This window comes from Tripterygium wilfordii, chromosome 22, assembly GCF_013401445.1.
Source record: "Tripterygium wilfordii isolate XIE 37 chromosome 22, ASM1340144v1, whole genome shotgun sequence".
NCBI lineage: Eukaryota > Viridiplantae > Streptophyta > Magnoliopsida > Celastrales > Celastraceae > Tripterygium > Tripterygium wilfordii.
The window spans coordinates 7,293,225-7,317,354 of NC_052253.1; the positions used below are offsets into that span (position 1 = coordinate 7,293,225).

General features: G+C 36.8%; 1 protein-coding gene across 1 annotated transcript; it reads right to left on the reverse strand.

The window, feature by feature from the left end:
• Positions 1 to 1,075: 1,075 nt before the first annotated feature.
• Positions 1,076 to 15,882, reverse strand: LOC119991261. Its single transcript, XM_038837566.1, has 10 exons — positions 15,611 to 15,882; positions 15,236 to 15,302; positions 11,587 to 11,840; positions 9,875 to 10,478; positions 7,994 to 8,626; positions 6,661 to 7,101; positions 3,543 to 3,737; positions 1,905 to 1,961; positions 1,451 to 1,513; positions 1,076 to 1,305 (listed from the first exon to the last, which is right to left on the reverse strand). Exons 1-10 carry the CDS (start codon positions 15,640 to 15,642, stop codon positions 1,222 to 1,224), a joined length of 2,430 nt encoding a protein of 809 aa, XP_038693494.1. The 5' UTR covers positions 15,643 to 15,882; the 3' UTR covers positions 1,076 to 1,221.
• Positions 15,883 to 24,130: the final 8,248 nt, after the last annotated feature.

The window sequence follows — 24,130 nt, forward strand, 5'->3', positions numbered from 1 at the left end:
CATAGCTCTGCTCGAGTAGTCTCCCTCTCGTGTCTACTCAACACCTCATTGCGCTCGAGTGCATTTTTTCGCTCACGCGCACATGCATTTGACAACGTTCCAACAACTTCAACTTCTTCAACTTGAGCCACTTCTCCACAACCTTACCCATCCACAAATGTACATGTAATTGCAGCTAACAGAATCCTAAAATACATCAAGGGCACATTGGGTCAGGGTCTTCTATATCCTGTAGGTAACAATTTGTCGGTTGAAGGAATTTGTGATTCAGATTGGGTAGCTTGCGTGGATACAAGAAGATCAGTCAGTGACTATTGCATCAAGCTGGGTAAACTGGTAAAACCTTAATAGCCTGAAAATCTAAGAAACAAAAGACAGTTTCTAGGTCATGCGTAGAGGCAATATACAGAGCAATGAGTTCTACTATAAGTGCACTTGCATGGATACACAACCTATTAGAACTGGAGATCAAGTTAATTTACTTAATGAATCAACACTGGGGTCTGCCTTTGGAATTTCTTCTCTCTATAACAAGTACACTGATTCTTGTTCAGGTCCCAAAAGGAACACATGCACTACTGAAAGCATATATATACCGCAGTTTACTTGATGCACCTATCCTGGAAGCCAGCTCTGGCGCATCTTGCCTTGCACTTTCTAGCACAAAACACTAACAGAGATTTTAAAGATCAAGAAATATATTTGTTACTTCAATATAGGGTGTACATACATAAAGATTGAAACAAGAAAGGAAGCAGCTCTTACATGACTGAGCCATGGCAGGTTCAAAGACTGAAGATCTGAGATGTGAATCAAGGTTACAAAGAAGTTCATCCTTGTGTTGACTTTGAAGCAAAGCAGTGAAGTCACTGTGTATTTATTGCAAAGGCAAGTAGGTTTTGCTTTGTCACGAGAACACAGGGATAGAGGTAACAAGGATTTAGAGAGAGCAATCATATCTATTTTTGCAACTTAATTCATTGTGATGGTTTGCTTTTCTTCGGAAGAACACTTTCTTTTTGCGTCTGTTGATAGAAGGCTCCGCTTCGATTTTGAGATTGTGTACCCAGGAAGCTCAACCAATTAATCCTTAAATTGCTTATAACAGACTCACAATTCAATAAAACATAGACAAAGGTCACCTAAGGATCATTCTAAATGCACTTATGATTAAAGACAAACAATCTCTGCAAGTCATCAGTACAAAAAAAGTGGTGTGCTTCAACCTCCCCTGCTATGGGAAGGACGAGAATGTCCATGGTCAGAGTATTCATTTTCATGGTCACTGGATGCCAACAAATTGACCTGCACATTTATCCTAAAAATTTCAGTAATCTTAGACATTTTGAAACGTAGGAGATAATAAAAGAAGATATTCATTTGAAAAAACGATATAATTAATGAGGAAGGGGAGGAGGGAAGCAGAAAATCTGGAGAAGACATGGTTCACCTTGACAATTTCAGATTTCGAGGCCGGTCGCATATATGCTGCTAAGATGCTCATATTGAAATCCTAGTGCAAATTAGAACAGAATAGTTTAGATTCCTCTCATCATAAAAAATACAGAATTCCATGATCAACGGTAGAACTTTTAGCCAAAACTAAATAAAAATTAAGAAAGAAACTATTGAATGAGGCATCCTCATAATCTAATTTCACTCAAACCTGTTGGGGAGGATTCACATGGTCGTCTATGTTGAAAGAACTAGTCAGTGTCTTAAAAAGTGACTTTCATGAAATACTTATACTAGTAAAGAAGAAAGCCACAACGTATCCATGGAAGCATGCAAAACAGTTATGTTCGGATTGGGAAACAATCACCAGACAAAATGAAACTGCTCGCAGTCTACACACCACCTACCAAAAACATGGTTAAATATCATTGGCAAAATAGATTTCTCACCCTATAAGGATCACCCCTCAACGACTGCACATACATTGAATTTCCCCAGCCACTTCCCTGCAACGAAACAAAAAAACATCTTTATGGTCTTTCAAGACATCCCAAAACCAAACTTTGGATAAACTTCAAAAATAAAAAATACCGTGCATCTGGGGAATAATCAAACCCCAGTCCCAAACTTTGGGTAAACTTAATAGCCTACAAATTATACATAAAGTGCACTATTATATGAAAATTTCATATTCAAGTTTTTCTTTTCTACAGGGCGGTGATAGGACACCGCCAAAAAAACAGTTGGAAGAACTAATGACAAGGTGACCTGCCCCTTCTTATTGTTATAGTGCAATCCTCTCTCTTTTCTTATATGCTCATCTTTAGCGAAACCCCTTGAGCTATCCCGTTCAATAGTTCGATTAATAAATAACATTATTTTTACTATTAATTGCTTTTAGTGTGAGGAAGGAGGACTCGAACCTTGCGCCTGTTCGGATCCTAAGGGTCATTTTGTAGGAAAGGAGACATCCCATGGAAATAGGTGAACTACTAAAGTAATGAATCGCATCCCACTCCCACAAGGAAAGGTTTAGGGTATAGGGAGTGTTTACATCTAGATCAAGATCTCATTTTATATGTTCAGTATTTTGTTTTCGATAGTATTAATAGCTCATACTCTAGTTCTGGGAATACGAAAAAATAATCTTGTCGGCAAGGGGCAGCTGTCGGAAAAATATAAAGTGGAGCAATAAGCAGAGCATACAAAGCCGAACAAAGGAAAGAAATTCTAATTTAACAACAGCAACTTAAGTTCAATCCCTCAAAAATTTCGGCATTTCCAAATAACTTGTTTAAGGCATAAATATTTGTCAATTTAAAAAGTTTGAAATGTCGCTTCTAATATTTTTTTTTTCTTTTCTCCCTTTTTCTAGCTTGGATGGGGGTGTGCTCATACGCATCATCCATGCCACAATCTTTTTTTATAATGCATCTCTTTCCATCAACACAGAATAACGACAATATCTAACTGTAATATCACCATATGACTTTATGCTCTTTTCATATTCCTATACAGCACTGATGTAATTAGTTCTACAGTTCTACTTTTTCCCTCAAATATTTTCCCGTATTTTCTTAATTACCTTTTAATGCTGACATTCTTACATGGGGCATCTTTCAAGAAAAGTATGAAAATCTTCAAGAGATATGCCAATGTGACAAAACAAAATGAATATATATCGAATGAGAAAAGTAGTGACATAACTAAAATAAGAAACGTTGAAACACATGATAGATTTGAAACCAATGGCTTATCATTAATATGTGATGTAAATCCATGCCAACCATAGGAATGCCACCAGTCATAAATCATAATAGAAAACCAAAAGCAAAGAACAGCCACACCAAACCAGAGCTTAGAGATCTAATTTTGAATAACACAAGGTAAAACTATGCTTGTACATCGATAATTAGACAATAAGATTGGTTCCATAACAAGGAAATCAATATTTTCCAGAAACAAAAGAGGAGTTCCATACTAATTGTGAATAATGCATATGAGAGTCGCTTCCATATCTAGCAACAGTTAGATTTCACATATCATAATGCATAATAATTCAATATTAGACAATAACATTGGTTTACCTCCAATGATATGTCTCTCAGACGCCTTCCAGTTTGAGCACAGCAAATACGAACTACATGTTCATCACAACTCCCACTTATAATATAGTCTCTTCCATTCATGTAGTAGGAACGTGTGTAATTTGATGAGCTTCCTGTAGACGCTATATCAAAATCCAAGTGGAGCCGTCCATCAACAGCCAACAGTTGTCTAACCTGATAACAGCTATGTGTTAATATAAAGACCAGCACTAAACTGTTTAGAAAAGATTTAACCCAAGCCCTTGTACTATTAAAGAAAATCATTAGGGAAAAAAAGCCAAAAAGAAAAAAAAGCCAAAAAGAAAAATATGAAAAGCAACTAGATCCAGAACACACAAGAACCCCACGAATAGATTAACGATAAAAGCCCAAAAAAATTGAGGTTTGCATAACCTCCAACAAGATGCTCCATTTGTAATCTTAAGATCCCTGTCTAGTTTTACTTCTGCTCAATCACTAGGTTTTATTTCTGCACAATCACTACACCTTGTTTTTTCCCTTCACATCGCAATAAGAAATTTCTAATTACCAAATACAACTCAAACCTAATATCTGTGCAAAAACATGAGGCAGCTAGTGAGTTGTTCGGTAGAGAATTTACATGCATTTTTACACCTCTTTTCATTAGTTCTTGCCTCCTTTGAACAATGTTACTGCCTAAATTGTCGCAAATGTGTGAATCTCAGCAATCAAGAACAAATTGCAACAAAAAGGGCAAGAATACAGATTTGAGAGTTGGGCGATGGATCTCCTACATGAGCCGATCAAGCGGCTAGCACCCACGGGCCGAGCCACAGTGGGACCAGTGGGGGCCCTGGACCCCACTGACATTTAAATTTTTTTTTTATATCTATTGATATATAGTATTTTGTAAATGTATATTAATATGTGTTTAAAAAAAAAGAGGCCATACAAAATACAAATAGAAAATTAAAACAAGGCCCACATAGAGACAAGACCCATAGGGGGAGGAACCCACAAATGAAAGGTCCCCATGATAAGCCCAAGCAAAAGGGAAAGCCATATACATCTAGCCCAAATGAGTTTCCTCTCTAAAGAATCTATATTCAAAATGTCGTGAGCAGTTGTAAAATGTAGTGCAATGAATTATCAATCAAATTTTAGACTTTTACTATAAGTTTTTCCCTGTTATTATAATTTTTGTTGTTATTATAACTTGTTCCTGATCACTTTCCAGTAAACGTCCTAAAATTTTTTTCCTAGCCGATCGAGTAGCCAACATCAGGGCAACGTCACTTAAATTCCAGGAGCCGATCCGATCAAACACCATGCAAGGGAGATCGAGTGCCTGAGCAGGATGAGCATCACTAATTTTCCAGGGAGCTAGCCGATCGAGCAACCCATTTAGGAGATCAAGCGGCTGCAGCAGCTGAGAGGCAAATCTCCACTCAAGTGATCGATCAGCCCCGCAGCCAATTGAGCGGTTTTTGCCCAAAACAATTTTAACCTAGTGCTGTTTTGCGAAAAAAGACTCTCAAATCTTGTGGGTTCAAGCCAAAACAACAGTAAGCACCGAAGAAATGACATATACTAGGGGGTATAAAAGGATTTTTCTAGGATATTAGGAGGTTGATCTTTTGACCTAGCAATTTCTCTCAACATTGGAGGAGCCACCATCGACATTGAAGAGGAGGAAGAAGGGGATTCTCATGGATTTTCTGGGTCTACTCTTTCTATCTATATATTCATGGGTTTCTTTTATGTTGTTTGTTTATTGTTTTGTAATATGAGGAACTAATCCTCCAACTAGGGTCCTAATGGAACCTAAGCCTTGATGATTCAATAAATTTGGCTTTTACTTTCTTTTAATTTTTATAGGAGAGAGTAGGAGGCAGCGAGGTAGACCTAAAAAGACATGGTTTGAAGTAATAAGAAATGATATGAATTTAATAGGAGTGGATGAATGTATAATCTACGATAAAAATGACTGGAGAAAACAAATACATATGGTGGATTTCCAATGATGTTCTCATAGACTCGTGTAGCCGACCCCAAACTTTTTGGGATAAAGGCTCAAATGATGATGATGATGATTGAAAATCTATCGTTATGCTTAATGTTATTGGGAGCTTGATCACCATCCAAATGATTTATTACCTATGTTGAGACCAAAAGGAGATATCTAGGGTTTGCTTCTCACCATAGAGAGGTTGCATGAGCCTTAGGAATATAAAGGCATGGCCTATGCAATTGCTACAAGGTTAGTCTACAAATCTTAATGGCTCTTTGTCTGTTGAATCCAAATGTTATGAATAACAAGGGTTAAGGATAGACACTTTTGGTGTAACCAGGAATGGAGCATCAAATATGATTGGGAAACCTATTGTCGACAAGAGGTAGTAATTAGGGGCTAGCGAGCCAAAGGAATTGCGTCGGATAGGTGACAGTGAAGTTAGGTATCCTAGTGTTTTTAGTGCTTGATTTATACTTTCGTGTCTACAATTAAATCTCTTAAATTTACTTCATTTTATTTTATGCTATTTATCTTTCAAATCACCAACCAAGTTAATCGATTCTCCAAATAACATAGGAATTAATCACAATTGGTCATCAAGTGTTTGTCAATCAATCCTCGTGGGAATGATACTTTTCTCATAACTTTATTACTTGTTCAACTTGTGCACTTGCAAGAATTACGCAACATGAGTCGGGCGCCAAAGCCAAGTCTTGATCTGACATATCAAGGCCATGTATAATTGACTGAGCATTCCCATAGTAGGAACCATTGACTACTAACAGTCGCATATTGCAAAAGCATTGAAAAAAGAACTAAAACTTTTTTTAAGGATATAAAGTAGAGGAAACTTTCCCCAAAGACAAAAAGCATGAAAAAAAGGTTGTTTTTTAGAGATACAAACCTTCCGTACGTGAATGATCAGATACTTATGACAATCAAAATTGAGCTAGATTCGTAAAATATCCACCATTCTCATTTATGATGAGTTCAAATCTCTGATAGCTAACTCTACCAATAAAAGACCAAACTTTACTAATAGTCTAGTATGATTCAGATATTTTAGTTATCAAATATGCAATTATGCTGCCAACAGAAGCATAAAACTTATACAAAAATTACCTCATTGTCAACAGCTGACACAAGAAGAAATTGGTCATCAGGCGAAAAGCAAACCGTCACATTTCCTTTAGAGCTTGAAGTAGTATAGCATGGCTGTATTGGTTTCTGTCTTAAATCCCACAACTTGACATCATGATCAAACGACGAAGTAGCAAAAATAGATGGAGTGTGGTTTGCGAACTTAACAACATTGATATGCTCCCGATGCATATTGGAGAACACCTGTAGACGACTGCCACTGTTGATGTCATATAAAGCTACATCTTTTGAGTATCCACTTGCAAGAAATAGTTCATCCGTAGAGTTAACGTGAACAGAAGTTAATTGATCAAAATCGTCAAAACTGACGGAACTAGCACCACTAGATGTGCCTATTGATGGGGAGGAGACAAGCTGGATGTCATACAACTTTATTGAACCATTATCTGCACCTGATATGAGCTGAAAAAGATAGGGAGAAATAAAATGGAAAATCAGCTAGTAAAGCTTTAATCAGCATAAGCGAATGCTGCAGAAAAGAATGTCAATGAGATAGAGTTATTATATGTCAAAAGAGTATGCCTCCCTTGTGGAGCAGCGTACAGGAAAAAAATTGTTTTCAAAGTCAAGGAGATGTTATATATAGTAGGATATATACTAACAATTTTTTTGTGTCAACATCAGATTTATTTTTTGCAGCATAAATATGAATTATGAAATATATTGTGGTATTTACATCCCCATACTTATCCCTGTTATGATAAGATGAATTCCAATCTATAGACCTTATTGAGAAGAAGAAAGTTCACCAAATGTCATCTTCTTGGACAATATAGTTGGTGCTCTCCCAATTATAAACTCTTTGTAGTCATAGTTGCACATCATATTTCATAATTGACCCAAAAAAGGAACACAAAACGAGCCTGTAGTGAAGTCATGGACCAAAAGGAGAACTTATAATCAAAATTATCTTCGAAATATATGCATGGTGCCTAAAAGGCCATAAAAGAATGGAAACAATAAAAAGCAAAAACATCCCAACTTTGAGATAATGTCAGACTATCCAAACAGGACATGTATACCTATCATGTATGAATATAATTTACCCATGATAATTGAGACAATCACTCAAAACATAAACATTAGAAAAGATACACATAATGTAACACAACCATCCCAACTAGCATGAAACTATTTGCTTTGGGCCAAGGCCCACACGACTTTAAAACACATCATGCCAATTAGAGCTGGTCCCCCACTTATAAACCAGTTTGAAGACTCCCACAGTCCCACTTAGGCGATGTGGGATGTTTGTTTTTACACATAACAATGATCCATGAAATATACCACTTACCTTCGAGGGATATCTCTTGAGCCAGCATAACCCCAACACACTGTTCATTGCTCCAAGCGAGTTGATAACACCAATAATGTTCCCATTCTCATGGTTGACTACAACTACTTCACCATTTAAAGTTCCAAAAACCATAAGGCAAGAGTCAGATGGATGGTACTCAAACTGCCTTGGACGAAAGGATTTGCTTTGATTTGATATTGAAAGTGGATGCAAAAAGACAGAAGACCCCAATTTGGCAGCACAAAGAGACCTAGTATAGGAGTGTGGAGAGTCTCCGTAAGGATATGCAGACTCGTGATTTGGACACCCCATAAAACTATGACTTGCTTTTATTTCACGCTTATGCAAGACACTCACCACACTTTCTTTACACTTCCTTCGGTATGGTAGGCATTCAAAGTACTGTGAGTAAATATCGGTAGCCCTTTCCCTGTCAGTATTTCTGATGGATAAATTATCCAAAACTTTCAAATTGGGTAATGAAGCTATCATGTAATCTCTATAATGCTTCACAAAGCATATTGGTGATGCATGAAAAGAAATATACTGAAATGCAACATCAGCAACATGACTTGTAGAATGACCGTCATATGCTTGTTCTTCATTTCGGCTCGACAATATACCAAAAACCTGCCAAATAATTGGAGATTGAATATTAAATATTTTTGGGAGACAAGTTGCATGACATTTAGATACATAATCAATCATAGGCCTACAATCTTATGTTTCAGGATCAACAAGTCAAAAGGGATGTTGGGACCATAAATGAAAAATAAAAAATAAATAAACAAGCATATACGGAACATGGAATTCCACCTTGTGACTTGGAACATTATCAATCTTTCTAAGGATCAGGGAGGTCTTGGCATTATCTCTTTATCAATTTTCAACAAAGCTCTACTGGTTAAATTGGTTGTGGAAGTTCAGTTTTGGCAGAGAACAATTACGGATGACAGTAGCCATTGCTAAGTATTGCATCCAATTAGTAGCTAGTATGACCAAACAGAAAAAATAAGCTTTTGCCATTGTTCTTTGAAACAATATGAGGGAGGGGTGGACAGAGTGGTTTGCTCTTACTCGTTTTAAGGTTGATAATGGCAAATGCATTAGGTTTTGGGAAGACTTCATTGAGGAGCGCTTTCCCTGTTCTATATATTCTAGCCTTCACTGCCCCTGGGCTTTGTTTGCCTGATTGCTTTGAGTGTAATAGCTTAAATTGGGTGTCTAGCTCTCTATGAATAAGGATATTCTTATTAGAACTTCATCTGTAAGATTGAGGAGAATTCCAATTTGTCCCCCCTTGTGAAGCATGTGGTTGGTCTGGTTTGAGAGAAACAATAGGAGCTTTAACTCCAAGGAAACTTCTTTTAATGCTTTTATTGATAGTTGGTCAGACTGTATTAAGATTTGATTGTTCCTTAATCTGCGCCAACGTTAAGGCCTCATGCTCTACTCTTGGTAGCTCTGGGATCCACCCCCTTGGTGCTTCAATAAATTTCTTTTACAATCACAAACAAAAAAAATCCAAACATCCAGATGCACAAATCTATACTCTATAATTAGATGCAATCAATAAATATAATCAACAGATTGAGAAGGAAACAACACAACGGTTGACCATAAATACTGTCATATATGGAAAGTTTTAAATCCTAAAATACTAAAAAAGATCCTTCTTATGCATTTAAGACTAAATATCAAACATCAATGATCCATCATGAAAATAAAGGATAATTTCATCTTCTTTAGTTTATCAGACATTACTGCACCAATATGAAGAAAGTTATAACTTCAATTCCTTCAGTTTCCACAAACTCATGTTATTCTCATATCAAGAACCCCCAGATAGTATTGAATAAAAAATATCTCAAGGTTTACCTCATTGTGCATGTGAACATGTCCATCCCATATTGGAGATGTGTTGGACAATGTATCCTCACAATTGTCTTCTTGTTGGTGACTTAAAAAATCCGCTTCACTATCATTGGATGAATCCTCACTTGAGCTTTGAACTTCATCCTCAATATCACTAATATTAGGTGGAAACACACTACCAAGACTTTCTTCTGCAGTTGAGTTATGATATGTGAGTTCCCCAATACCGATGGATGAATATGAAAAGGAAATAGCCGTGTTTGGTGAACTGACATGCATTTGACTGTCCAAGGTCTTGCCTGATGATGTAGGTGAACACTGGCTAGTGCAGCATAACCAATTCTGAAATCGAAGTTCCACTAAAGAGGGGAGTTTGGACAGTGCTGCAATAGTTGTCCAAAGATTTGTTACTCTCGTCTCACACATTGAGAGAAACATAAGGTGAGGCATGCAAGTAAAGCAATCCTCTTGAAAGCTAGTCAATAAGCGACTGAAATCAAGAATGAGAGTGTGCATCCCCATAAACTTGCCTCCCATGTTGAGCTTTCGGAAAGGCGAAGACCTCATGTTAAGAACTTGGCATTTCAAACCTCTATGACAGAGATCCCTAGGGTGAGATATATTAGTGAGAACATCTTAAACCAATGGAAGCTTATTGCATAAAATCACTAAAGGTTAATAAGAAAATACAATAAAATATGAATGCTGCAATCACTTTCCAGTAAGAATGTATATGTGTTGACAAATCATCACGTACGAATATTCCACTAAAAATATCTATTTGGAAAATTAAGTATACAAAAAAATTTAGCTTCTTTTGTTTTATTTTAAGAAAATAATGTATGAATACCAGCCAAGGATACACCCCAGAAAACAAAAGATAAACCTCAAACGCAAAAGGAGCAAATGATAAAAAAACCAAAAAAACAAAAACAAAATAGAACAACTATGAAATTCTACATATAGAAAACAAACTATGCTAGCAACGGATCATAAGCAAACTGCTTAAGAGATCTAACTGTACACTACCATGGGCTTAATCCAACTACAAAGAAGAAAAGGCAATGACAAATTCAAAATCTGCTTTAGGCTTTACAACCATCTCATGATTAGAAAGGATCAACCTCTTTGAAAGCCAAAGAAAAGGCTAGATATATATGTTATACAAGTCAAGGGGACATTTTGGTCTACTCACAGAAGGTTAGGTCACATAAATAAGATGTGGTCCGCACATAACGTTCAACTAGAATACAATATTTGATTATCATTCTCATCATCCTCAATCGCATTCTCACTGTGCCAAGGTAAGGGTTGAGAAGTGAGAACTACTGTCTGTAAGGCATTTTGTGCACAATACTTTTTATCTGTTCTTTATGGCATCATGAAAATCAATTAAAAAATAGCACCTTAGACATTTTCCACTCTCTCCTCTCTATTATTTCATGATCTGTTGTTCTTCTACGTCGCTAAATAAAACACTCCATTGATTTACCGTCTAAGAAGCATCTAGAAACCCAAAAGTAAACTCTTATAACCAAATATGTAAGGAAAAAAAAGTCAAACATCGAGCCTGTGATTTTTGCCAACGAAATGAGCGCAACCAAACTCTCACATGGAGGTGGATTTACTATTATTCATAGGTACATAAAATAAAACAAATTAGCAAAGAAACTTATAGCCTCAAACATAAATGCATTATAAACATAATTATGTACCACAAGAAGTCCTTTCCAAGAGGTAAATCCTGAAGATCAACCACTCGAAGCTTTTGCCTCAAAGCACGCATCAGCGACAAAGCGTACTCTCCATTCAACACACATGATAATCCATTGCGTACATCCACTGCTTCAATCTCAGAAGTATCAATTTCAAAACATACATCAAGAAGAGGCAGAAAGTCAATATCCTTGAGATCCTCCAAGAATATGTCCATGCTACAAAGCTCGTGCTTAGATTTTTTAACCTCAACCTGAAAAAATAAACATAAAAGTAATGTTGAAGATCGCATTCAACTTACAATTTTCTTCATTAAGGTGATGGAACGTCCAACTTAAGCCCCAGATGACATAACTAAATATCGCCATTAGTCAAAGTTAAGAAGGAAATTAAAGAAAAGAGCTTGTGACCTAGTGGTACCAACTCCTTACACTTGGTGCAAGGTTTGATCCCCCCCCCCGCCCCCTCCTTATCTCCTCCCCCAAAGGATAAGAATATAATCAAAAAAATTAAGGAAATTGTACAGCAAATTGTTGCTAGAATACTAGAAAAAAAATTAGAAGTAGACAACAAAATAGTCCCCCACTTCCCAAGACTACTTGAAGATATTAAGAAATGCCCATAAGAGAATGTGAAATTATAGATGAAGAAAACTGTACCAAACAGTGTTCAGTGAACACCAGACAACATATTCACACAGAATCTATTAATATGACCAGAAATTAAAAATTGAACATCATTGCAGACAGAACTAGGGTTTTAGCGGGACCATGACTTGAAGGAGAAACAGGCCAGTGATCATAATACCATTACTGGTCTTGTTTGGAATTGGAAAGCTCTTTGTTATGTTTCTTGCTTGTGAGGGTTTGAGGTCATGCATCACTTTGATGTGGTTGTCAATTGTTCAAAACAAATTGCAGAGTTTGAAAGGAATCGAAGGCCTTTCTGCATTTTTTGCACTAAAAGCAGGCAAAAATAAGAATGGAAGAAGTCAAATCTTTTGTGAGCTTGCATTTGCTTGCACTCATTTTGAATGATAATGAGATTGTTTCTGTATGCACTCATTTCGAACACACTAGTGCTTTCTAAAAATCCAGTCCATAAAATTTGTGATGCTATTGCCAATGTGAAATATGTCAGGAAGGTTTCTCTTTTTCATTGCCAACTGGAAGCTATCAAATCTGGTTTCAAGTCTTTCACGGAGTGAAGGAGCTCTGACTTGCTCACAATGACACCAAGGTTGTCCCAGCAAAGTTGGCTTCTAATAGAAATCCCCAATTTCAACTTGGGAAATAACTTGATCATAGCGGGTATGATGGAAATTCTATTGCAGAGAGTGATAAATTTCGAAAATGGTCAAAAATTCATTGCCAGGCTTGAATGTATTAGATACTAAAAGCCTAACCTATAAATAAATCTCTTAATGATGGGAAAGATATGATGGTAGAGTTGATAGTTCTTCGCTTAAAGCTAGTAATGAAGCAGACATTTTTAACATGAAGAAAAGATAGTATCATCTCAAAGGGAAGAAATTCAAAAAATGTGAGGTGATTGAAGGCAACAATGGTTCTAAAGACAATGCCAGCATGCTTAATATGAATAAGAAATTGAAGCACATGAAGAGGAAAGTTGAACAAAATTTTGAAGAAAGAAGAGCTAGGCCACATGGAGACTACTTGACCATGATACAGAGAATGAGAGAAGACGTTGAAGGTTAAAAGGAAACACTCAAATGATGAACTCTCAGAAAACGAAGTTGTGTACTGTGAGGAGGATAATGATGTGGAAAAGAAATTGAAGAGGAAAAAAGAGAACCAGAGAATAAAATCTCTCATAGAAAGTAGTTCTTGCCAATGAACAGTATAGTATTGAGGTCAAAAATAAATTAAGATGGAAATTGAAGGAGGGAAAAGATGAAATTGATACTATAGATGATGCTGAAGCTTCTTTCGCTGATCTTTTTACAGCAAATGCTGCAGAAAATGACTATGGTGGTGAGGAGAAAATAGTTGAGAAAGTTATTCCAGACATGACAGATGTGGATTGCCTACTAATCTAGTCTGCAAAGGGAAACAAAAAGTAAAAGCCAGAGGGCATGGCACCTAAACTCAACTTTAATGTGATAATTTAAATTGAAATGGGTGAGCCATGCAAGTGGTATGAATAGTAACTACGTCAAGGATGGTTGTTAAAAAAAACTATGTCAAGGACTTTTGTAGTTGGTTTGTGTTAAAAGTGGTGCTAGCCCAGATATTGTTTGGGAACTTCTTCTGTTTTAGCACTTGTTTTAGAATTCATTCATCCAATTTGTCCCATTAAAGCAGTCTTCAAATGTATGGTAGAAAAGGTCAACACTGCCAATAATTTTCACATGAAATGGCCCCTTTTAAGGCTTGAACCGGGCAGTGTGTAGATGTAACTAGGGATTGCGCAAGGAAAAGGGGAGAGCGAGGGGATCAGATTTGGTAAAAATGGATTGCATCAATTAATACTTGAGAACTCTACCTATTATTCAAATATGCCAACATTACAAGTCTTCCAGTCGCCTCAGCGGATCAGCGACCGTATAATTTATCCCTACAACATAACACCACACACACATGCTTGACCACTGACAGGGTTTTATGATTGCAGAAAAATGGACCCTTATTCACAAACTAATTATTCCACAAACTACCTAGCCATCACCAGAAGCATCATCTATAAATCACAACTTACTCCTTTAGCCATCACTAGCAGAAAAAACACATTGTGCGCCTATGGTCATAAATCAATGTATTTAACGTCAGTATGCGGATCATGATAGTGATAAACATATATAACATCGAGTGGAGAAACACAATGGTCCAGTACGAAAACCTTGCTTCTAGCTAATTCTGGTTAGGTTGCCTACTTCATTATTCATGATCATTGACCCTTTTACCATGCCAACAATTAAGAAAGAGATCCGAAAAGAGAGGGAGAAGAAAGAGGATGCAGAAAAGGACCAATCCTACAAAAACTGTGTTATTGAAAAACAGAAGTAGCGAGAGAGTGAAAACACCTGCATAGCCACTGTTAAACATCTAGGACATACCTCTTAAGTAACTATGCAGTGATCATGTGTCAATCAAATGAAAGTAATAATGGGCAAAAGACTTAAAGACTGCAGTTCTGTTATTGATAATCGCACGGTACAATGCATAAACTTAAGCTATACAGAGAGAGCGGGAGAAAGCAAGAGAGTGAAGAACTATGGGGATCCAAGCCCCAACTTACTTGTATGCAAGGATTTGCTATGATATGTACTGAAAAATCATTAAATTGTTATTTCTCCAGGTTAATAATGCAAAGAGAACCAATATGTAGTCATCACTTGGCCAATCACATTGCACAGAGCACATACTTAAAATCAGCAAGTTTCTTGCCATCTTCAATTGACAAATGTCAAACTTTTTATAGCCGACAACATATTAAACCTCTTGTAATCAATTATACCATTAAATTTGCAATCTCAAGTTCCACTTTAAATGATTGATAAGGAATAGGCCTTAAATGAATTTCCAATGCCAATAAAAAAAAATACATTTGATCCCCGCAATGAATTTGATAGACCGACCTTGGCTTAAATTAAGATGAAGAAGCTAGACAAACATATTATCTACTAACCTTGAAGAAACCAGACAAAATTGCGGCGTTAGGTAGGACACCGTGCTTCTTGCAAGAACTAATATACCTATAATCAAAACACAAAGATGAACTAACCACTTTAAAAAGAATGAATCAAGTATGTAACATAAATATCAATGTGGAGTGAACATTAAAATTCTTCAATACAGAATTTCAACAATAGCATCATCGACGGCCATCTTAATTCTACAACATTGATTTTCCATTTCATACAGCAAATTACATACTTTGTTACTGAATTACAAAATTTTAGGAATACCCAGATGATCAAACCAAACCAAAAAAAATGAGGAACTGACAAAGGGATGCGTCTAAGAAGATGAGATAGAGGCAGTGATTAAACACAAAACCTACGTTTTTTCCAAGGTCCGGATAGAAGTGCCCATGATTTTGCTGCTTCGACTGGGGGTGTCTAGTTTCTCTTGGCTTCCCTCTTCACAATTACCGCGTAGGAATGCATGGAGTGGCCTAGAGAGATGAATTCTGTAGAGGTCCAAAGCTGGAGGCAACAAGGGGACAGTATAATTCTGAATTTTCACGGTTGTCGGGACCCAGCCATGGGTTTATATGGGTCGTGCAAGTGGCGGTTCTGGGCTACTGGAGGGCGTCACAGTAGTATCAAGAGAAATTTTATCTACATACAAAATTTTAATGAATATATCAAAATCCCCTTATTTTGTACAATTTTAGGAATGAGTTTTGTCATGTTTAGATACAAATTGACCACAACTCAATATTCTCCTCTTTCATCGATTTATCATATCCAAACGACTGCTCTCACCATTCGGGTTGGGTCATCAAATTTGGGCCATAATGGGCCAGCACGCTCCCATCCCAAGCTCGTTAAAGTTGCACGGGCATTGCAAACTATCGGACTAACTAGTCCATAGTACAATAGTACATACTGGAGTGGATCAAATATAAAGTATAATTGTATAAGGAGCCGTTATTTACATACATATTTCAACTCATTGTACATGTATTTTTTAAGAAAAATTAAATTTACCGAAGTATCATTCTATGAAATTACCTTAAAATGTTTACTCTTTGCACCCATATATTTTCTCAATACAATAAAACTTTGTAAGCCTAATTATTTTAATTAATTTAGTATACAAATAATCACCATCTTCTCTCCTCCCCTCCCATCTTCTCCTAGTATATCACATATTCATGGATAACATGAATAAGATTATGACAGAATTAATCTTTTAGTTGACTCAATTTTGAATAAACCGAACAAATACGTGCAAGGCATGGGAAGAATGTTGGGTGTGTGGGAGTGAGAGAGAGCGGGTTAATTTGGAACACTAAAAATGTGTATTAAAAGGAATTTGGGGTATGTTAAGTAAGTGTGTGTGCAAATAACGGTTCCCAAAGTATAAACATGTATTGATTTGTTGAAAAAAATTTCGTATACATATTTTTTTTGTCTAGGGTGCATGGTTTATGAGTTATTGCACGAACGCATGAGTCTATTCAATGTACACACAAAAAAAGTGGTTGTGAATTCTCATATTTAAAAAAGAAGAATTTGGCGATGAGTTCCTCCGCTAAAAGTTTTGTTTCAATAAGGACATTCCAATAAGTTTTGTTCCTTAAAGTCTATCAAATTTAAAAATTATTTCATAAATGATAAAAAATTATAAAACTTATTTTATTGACAAAAATACCCTCATCTTCCCAATAGACACCCAAATCTGAGTTTCCTCCTCAGCCAACTATTATGACCAGCCTTACCAAAAAAAAAAACTATTATGACCAGCCAATAGGTGAGAATGGTGCACCTAAGTCTAGGTTAAACTCCCGTGGTGGTGGTTTGCGGAGGCGACATCTCCAGTGGCCAGATCAGACACTTTTTTCACGGTTGAGTGAGACTTCAAGGTTAAAATCAGGTGGAATCAGCAGCTGACGGCGACGAATGATGGCTAGGGGTTGGTCGTAGTGCTCCGACGCTTCTTTTTGATTGGTCAGTGGTCTTAATCGGTGACCGGATGACGGTGGTCCACCATATCCACGAATCTAGTAATTTGTTATTTGTTTCATTATATCTATTTTACTATATATGTTTTATTGTATATGTTTGAATACTGAAACACGATAATTTCATTTGGTAATGTCGTTGCAATGAAGGATGAAACACGAAAAATTTTTGTTTAAACATTTATAATATCATCATATCCAAAACATATATAATATCATCAAAACAAATATAATATCTACAGATCTGAAATAGATATAACTTCAGTAGATCTGAAAAATTAGATCTAAAAACCATAACGATTTTCACTTATTTTACCATATTGAGTTCCATATTTGATGCGCCTTGGTCCAATGAGTTGATTAGTGTTGATGATAGTCGTCGGCGTTTGCCAAATTGGCCGAATCTGGTTATTTTTCAAATAGTGATTTGTGATTTCACTAAGCTTTTTCGACAATTCAAGTGATCATCGACGATCGATGGTGATTGGGTTTTGGTTAGGCTGACATGGAGCTTCATTTTGGTGTTTAGTTCTTCAAGAATGATGGCTGGACGACAATCTTCCCTTATAGTGGCACAAGGAAGAAGAAGGAAGGACATTTTAGTAAGTTTGTAATGTTTGTCCTTTTTACTAAAGTCTTTTTGACTTGTTCTTATTGGAACACAACTCTCATAATTTGTCATTATGTGTAAAAAGCCCTTTAAAAAAATAGTTTGATTTGTTAGATAAATGAACAAATTTGTATGTATTTTTTATGTCGTCTATAAAAGAGTTGTAATTTGTTTGATGAGGCCTATTTTCTTATTATTATGGTGAAGAAACTCAAACTTTATCATCATCCAAGACATTAAAAGTAGGTTACATTATTACCTTCGTACAATCTGTCAATGTAAAATTGTTATAAAAAATGAAATAGAGAGAATAACCAGATTTCAAAAGCAAAAAAGAAGATTGATGATGTTCAAAATTGTCGTCGGTCTTGATGACATATCAGGTAGTAGGAATGATATCAGATGTTATCGTCAGTACTGATGAGGATGGCCTACATAAGAGAACACTTAAGCTAAAGGGGGCCCGAGAATAAGCTCTGGGGCCCTCTCCGATGCTCAAATCAATAAGCTAACAAATGAGAGCAATCAAAGCTCTCTCCCTAGCAGCTAATTAAGTGCAGGAGCGCAAAGTTGTGATTGTTAACCTGAGGGAGTTCCCTTTTATATGAGTTGTATGGTTTTAGTTTTGGTAGGAATAGATATCTCATCCTTGATCTTAGGTTGATTTATAGGAAGGTGAATCATATCCTAATTCCTTTTCTAAGTGGAGTTTGTCTCCTCTTGGACTCTTGATTTCCTTATGCACTACAAGAAACAACGAATTTAGCGACGAAATATTCCATTGAGGACAATGGAATTCCTTCACTAAATTCTTTTGTGACGGATTTTGTGACAAAAAATTCCGTCACAAAACTTTAAGACAAAATTTAGTGACGGAAGTTTTGTGACGAAAACTTTTACGATAGAATATTCTGTCGCTAATGAGTGACGGAATATTCCATCAAGAAATTCGCCACTGATATACTAAGACTGCGATCTAGAGGATCTACCACTATAAGAAGATGTATACCGTATAAAATGCGCCTCATCTCCATAACCGTAGGCAAGGCCTTTTTTATTGATTCCCTGAGTCTTGTGAAAGAAGATGGATCATTGATTGGCAACCCTCCGGAGGTCGAAGCTTGAGAGGACTGGGCTTCTTTCATCTTCTTGTAGTCAGCCTGTGTAAATATTAAAAAATTAATAATGACTTTCATATAAAAAATTAAGATTTAAATTTAATAAAATTCATACTACTTACATATGTTTTAGTCGACCGTTCATTAACAAATTCTCAAGTACCATTTTTCTGATGAGTACGATGAAAAATCTCGAGCTGGGTAGGATCCCGACCAAGTTCTTCTCTCTACAATATAGCTTGAAAGACAAGTTAATATTGATTTCGAAGCAGATAAATAATTATAATTGTGAACTTCATTTAAAATTATAAAATTTACCAATTTGCTGCGATAGCTCCAGTGTGGAGCAGAACAACTAGTATTGGTGCACCCGCCAATCTTAGATGCTTGATTCTGCTTCGCTTGCTCCCTCTTGCTCACGCACATTCTCCGAAGCGTATTTCGTGATCCCTCGGATATCCATGTATCATCGTCTTCCACTCCTATCACCTTCTGCATCATCCCCCTCAATAATTGTGCGTTCTTCTTGTTCCACACATTCAAAATCTCAGCTTGATAGTTAGGGTCCCATGTATAACTTTTCTGCAAAATATAATGATTCAAAAAATAATAGCTAACGACGATAAGTGTATATATTAATTAAAAGAGACAATATTTGTCAGGTACCTTATACTTACCTAGAACTCTTCGCAATAAAACTTCTTTCCCTCATCAAGAATATCCTTCCCTGTATTCGTAAGCCATTCGTACTTGCTCCTGAGGATCATACCCATCTTTCTGTGAACGCTATAAGGATCGAATATGAAAATAAAAAAATCATTAAGAACATATTTATAAGCATATATTTATGTAATTAATGTATGACAAGTAATGAAAAGAAAATGCACTTACGATGAGTCGAAATGTGGTCGTATGAACTTTTTGGAGCCAGAATCGGCCCCCTGCGTGTCCATTGACGGGACCTATGAGCTGGATGCAGGTGATACAGGGGCCATCTCAGGAGGAGCCTACTACATGGGAAAAAGGGGGGATGGTGAACCCGATGGCCATATCTCAAGAATTGACTGGCCAGGGGATATGTCTGAGGGGGATATGAGTGTGGGGGATATGACTTGGGGGTGGTATCATGAGGGGATATAACTGGGAGGATGTGACATTGTGACTGGTTGGCAGGGTAAAGGGAATTGATCGAAGATGGTGACGAAGTTGTGGCATGGAGAGAAGTATCCTCTGATGGCACTCTACTAGTGCCACCACGTCTGATGATTCGCCCTCGACTCGAGGGAGTACGAGTGCACGTGCTCGATTTGTCACCCGACATCTGCAAAATCACTTAGTAAGTGGTAGACGAGTTTACGCTTAGTAACATAAATTTTATATTAAAAGAGATCAATAAATTTATAATAAAATCTACGTACAAAAACATAAAGTCTAAACATGGATCAACCTATAACGTTTCCATTAAAAACCTCACAAATATAATCTGATGTAATAAATTTTTAAAAATATGGGGCAATAAACAGCCAAATGTTATGACCAATTAAAATAACAAATAATATTTCTCTCATATCATTTTAGATGCATTTGATTTACATGTACATTTGACAACAGTCTTTAGTCATACGGTGTGTGTCATCGTAAAAACAATCTGGTCAACTAATTAGTTGACTATTCAAGCTTCTTCATCCCCAAATAGAGAAAAGACCTAGAAGGCTTCAACCAGAGATCAAAAGAGGCGAAGTGCGAACCAGAGGAAGACCATGACACCAATGCATAATCTACTCTATTATATGCAGAGGTTGGGTATTACAAAGAATAATCTACTCATAGCAACATATGTGCGCTTGAAGAGATATCACTACTCGCAAATGCAAGAGCAGCTCTATAAACAAAAGCAAATGAAATGACCTTAAACAAATTTGTTTGTGATAACTTTTTAGGCCAGCTAGATTGCTACGTTATTATTGTGTATACCTCATTACAGAATCAATATGGTGGTCCCTATTGGGTCTAAATTAACCTTACTAGCAAGTGTACTAGTCGGCGACTACAGCACAATGATAAGCAAGGGTCGAATCCACTGGGACGGAGTTATGTCTAATCCAAGTATATATTTGTATGTATGTATGGACAATGCAAAAGAGTAAAATTCTCCTCAAGTTTGTTTGGTGTGGTAATTAAACTAAAGACAAGCGAATAGTAAAGTGTTTTTGGTATTTTCTTGGAATAAGGATGCAAATTACGCTAATGCAAACTATCACTAATGCAATTAATATGAATGAGATGAGTTAATGAATATGAGATGAACACCAAGGCTTCGGAATCCCCCTTGGGAAATGACTTGCAAGGAGACAAATTCACGCACATATTTGCTAATTCGGGCATAACGAATCCGTACCTAAGTCGGTTTTAGCGCACTTAAGCCAAATCTCCCTAAAATTGATTACTAGCCATCTTATTGGTCTAGGTCAGATATTCCTAAATACATTCTAGCCATCTTATTGGTCTAAACATGCAAAGGAATTCATGAAGTTCCATAGAGATTAGGATTCATATAAATTGTCACCTAATTAAAGGGAGACACATTCATAATCAAGAGTTTCAAGAAGCATAATCTACTTGACATATTACCGTCTAAGCAAATTCTTCAAACAATTTCATCCAAAAACCTAAAGTGTTGGCCAAACACAACAAGCGCGAAGAAATTGCAATCAAACATAGAAACACATGATTTATACCCAAATCAACTCATATATATATAAATCAAGTCATACACAAAGTCATCAAACCCAAGGCTTCATCCTAGCCTTGGCAAAAATGGTTTAGTTACACATAGAGAGAGAAAAACACATAGAGAGAAGAGAATGGCATGAATAAACCCCAAATGTTGAGATAATCCAAGTTGGGTTGAAGAATTCCTCCTCCAAGCTCCAAGAATCCCTTTTCCCATCTGTTTTTGCTCTCCAGAAAGTCTATTCGAAGTGTTCAAAGTCCCGTGCGGCTAGGGCAAATCGCGAATTAAAGCTGGCCCAAAAGCTGTTTTGTGCGCCTAGGCGTGCAGTTCATATTTTTGGTTACCTTCAAGTCAATGCTTGCGGGACTGGGCGGATGGAATGATTCTGGGCGTGCATAAATAGTGCGCTAGGCATGAACCTAGGCACACTTCTTCACCAAAATCTCTGGATCTGCCCTTGGAATCTTCAAATGACCATAACTTCTCCATATGACCTCCGATTTGAGTTATTTTAGAGTCTACGGAAAGCTTGAGATGTCTCGTTTCCAATGCCTTTTGTTTCGCTCGATTCCAATAACTTGGTAGAAAGTTATGACTATTTGAACACACGAAGGTCGGTGGACATTTTCTTCAATTCAGCCCCTTTTTCGTCGCTTTTCATCCAAACCGCAATCAACCTATCAAAATACAAATCAACACATAAATACACTCATTATTTATCAAAAGGAAGCCTAAGAGGGGGAGATTTCTATCAAAAATAATAGGTATTATCATACCTATCAGTCCCTAAGTGGAATCAATCACCCAGTGAAAGCCATTGTCACATAAATAGAACCAAGAAATAAAGAAATCATAATAGACATGGAATGCATTCAAAAGAAACAAATAGTAAAAGACATAGTTTGCCTTAATCCTTTGGTGAGTCAATCTTCAAGAACTCATCTATAGCCAAAGGGAATTCCAAGCCATCAGCATCCTCTAAAAGAAAAGCATCCTTACCCAGTAACAAAAATGCCAACCTCAAAGGCTCTTGGTTTTATAAAAATGCCAACCTCAAAGGCTAATTCCATGGCTAATTTGAATAGCCACGGAAAAGAATACCTTTCAAAAGGATACATCCATCTATATTGCACCGGCCCACCCATCCTTGTTTCGAACGATAGATGTACCTGGAGATGTTCCCAAAAGTCGAAGAAAGATGGAGAGAATATACGCTCCAATTTACAAAGGATCACATGAATGTTATCCTCTATGATGCTCAATTGATTCCCTCAAAGCTTAGTCGAGCATATATCTTTAAAAAAGTTACTAGGCTCAATAAGGGCAGCTCAAATAGGCTCGGACAGTGTTCAAAATGCCATTGGAAGTAGGCGCTGCATGAAAACATGACAGTCGTGACTTTTCATCCCAAACAACTTCCTTCCCATGTCCACGCACCTACTTAGGTTGGATCCATAATCTTTTGGCAACCTTAAACTGGAGACCCAAGCACACACAGCCATTTTTTGCTCCATGTTGAGACAATATTGTGCTTTTGGTTTGAAGAATTTTCCATTTCCATACTCCACCAACTCTAAAGCTCTGCGTTTATAATATTGAGGAAGATCCGGTCACGCCTTAGCATTATCTTTCGCCTTTCCCTTAACGTCCATACATATATCGAAAACGTTATTGAAAACATTCTTCTCAATATGCATGATATCGAGGTTATGCCGTATCAAATTGTTGTGCCAATAAGCAGGTCCCAGAAGATGTTCTTCTTGGTCCAATTATGTTCTTGGCCATATCCCGATAATTTTAATGGGCCTGTCTTAGTGATCTCTGGAAAGTTCCAAACTCGTGCCAACACTTCTTCTCCAGACAAACGTGGAGGAGGCTGTGATATCTCCACTAGATTCTTGGAAAATGCATCATTGTTATGCCTAAACGAATGTTCAAAAAATTGTTTGTGACAATCAAACCATCAATTTTTCCTATCATTTTCCAAGGTAAACGCCTTTGAACGCTCCATACAGTAAGGACATGCCAACTTCCCCTGTGTCATCCATCCGGACAACAGATCATAGGCAGAAAAGTCATTGATAGTCAACATCAATACAGCTCGCATAACAAAATTGTCTCTCATGGAGACATCGTAGGTTATCGCATCCTCAGACCACAAGTGATTGAGCTCGTCAATCAAGGGTTGGAGATAGACATTTATCCTACTCTTCGGATTATGAGGATCCGGAATGATTATTGTTAGGAACATAAACTCCCTTTTCATGCACATCCTATGAGATAAATTACAAGGAGGTAATATCATAGGTCAATAAGAATAGTTCTTGCCAGATTGATCGAAAGGGGTAAAACCATCTACACAGAGACCCAATCTTATATTTCGCGATTCTGAGGCAAAATCTAGATATGTTCGATCAAAGTTTTTCCAT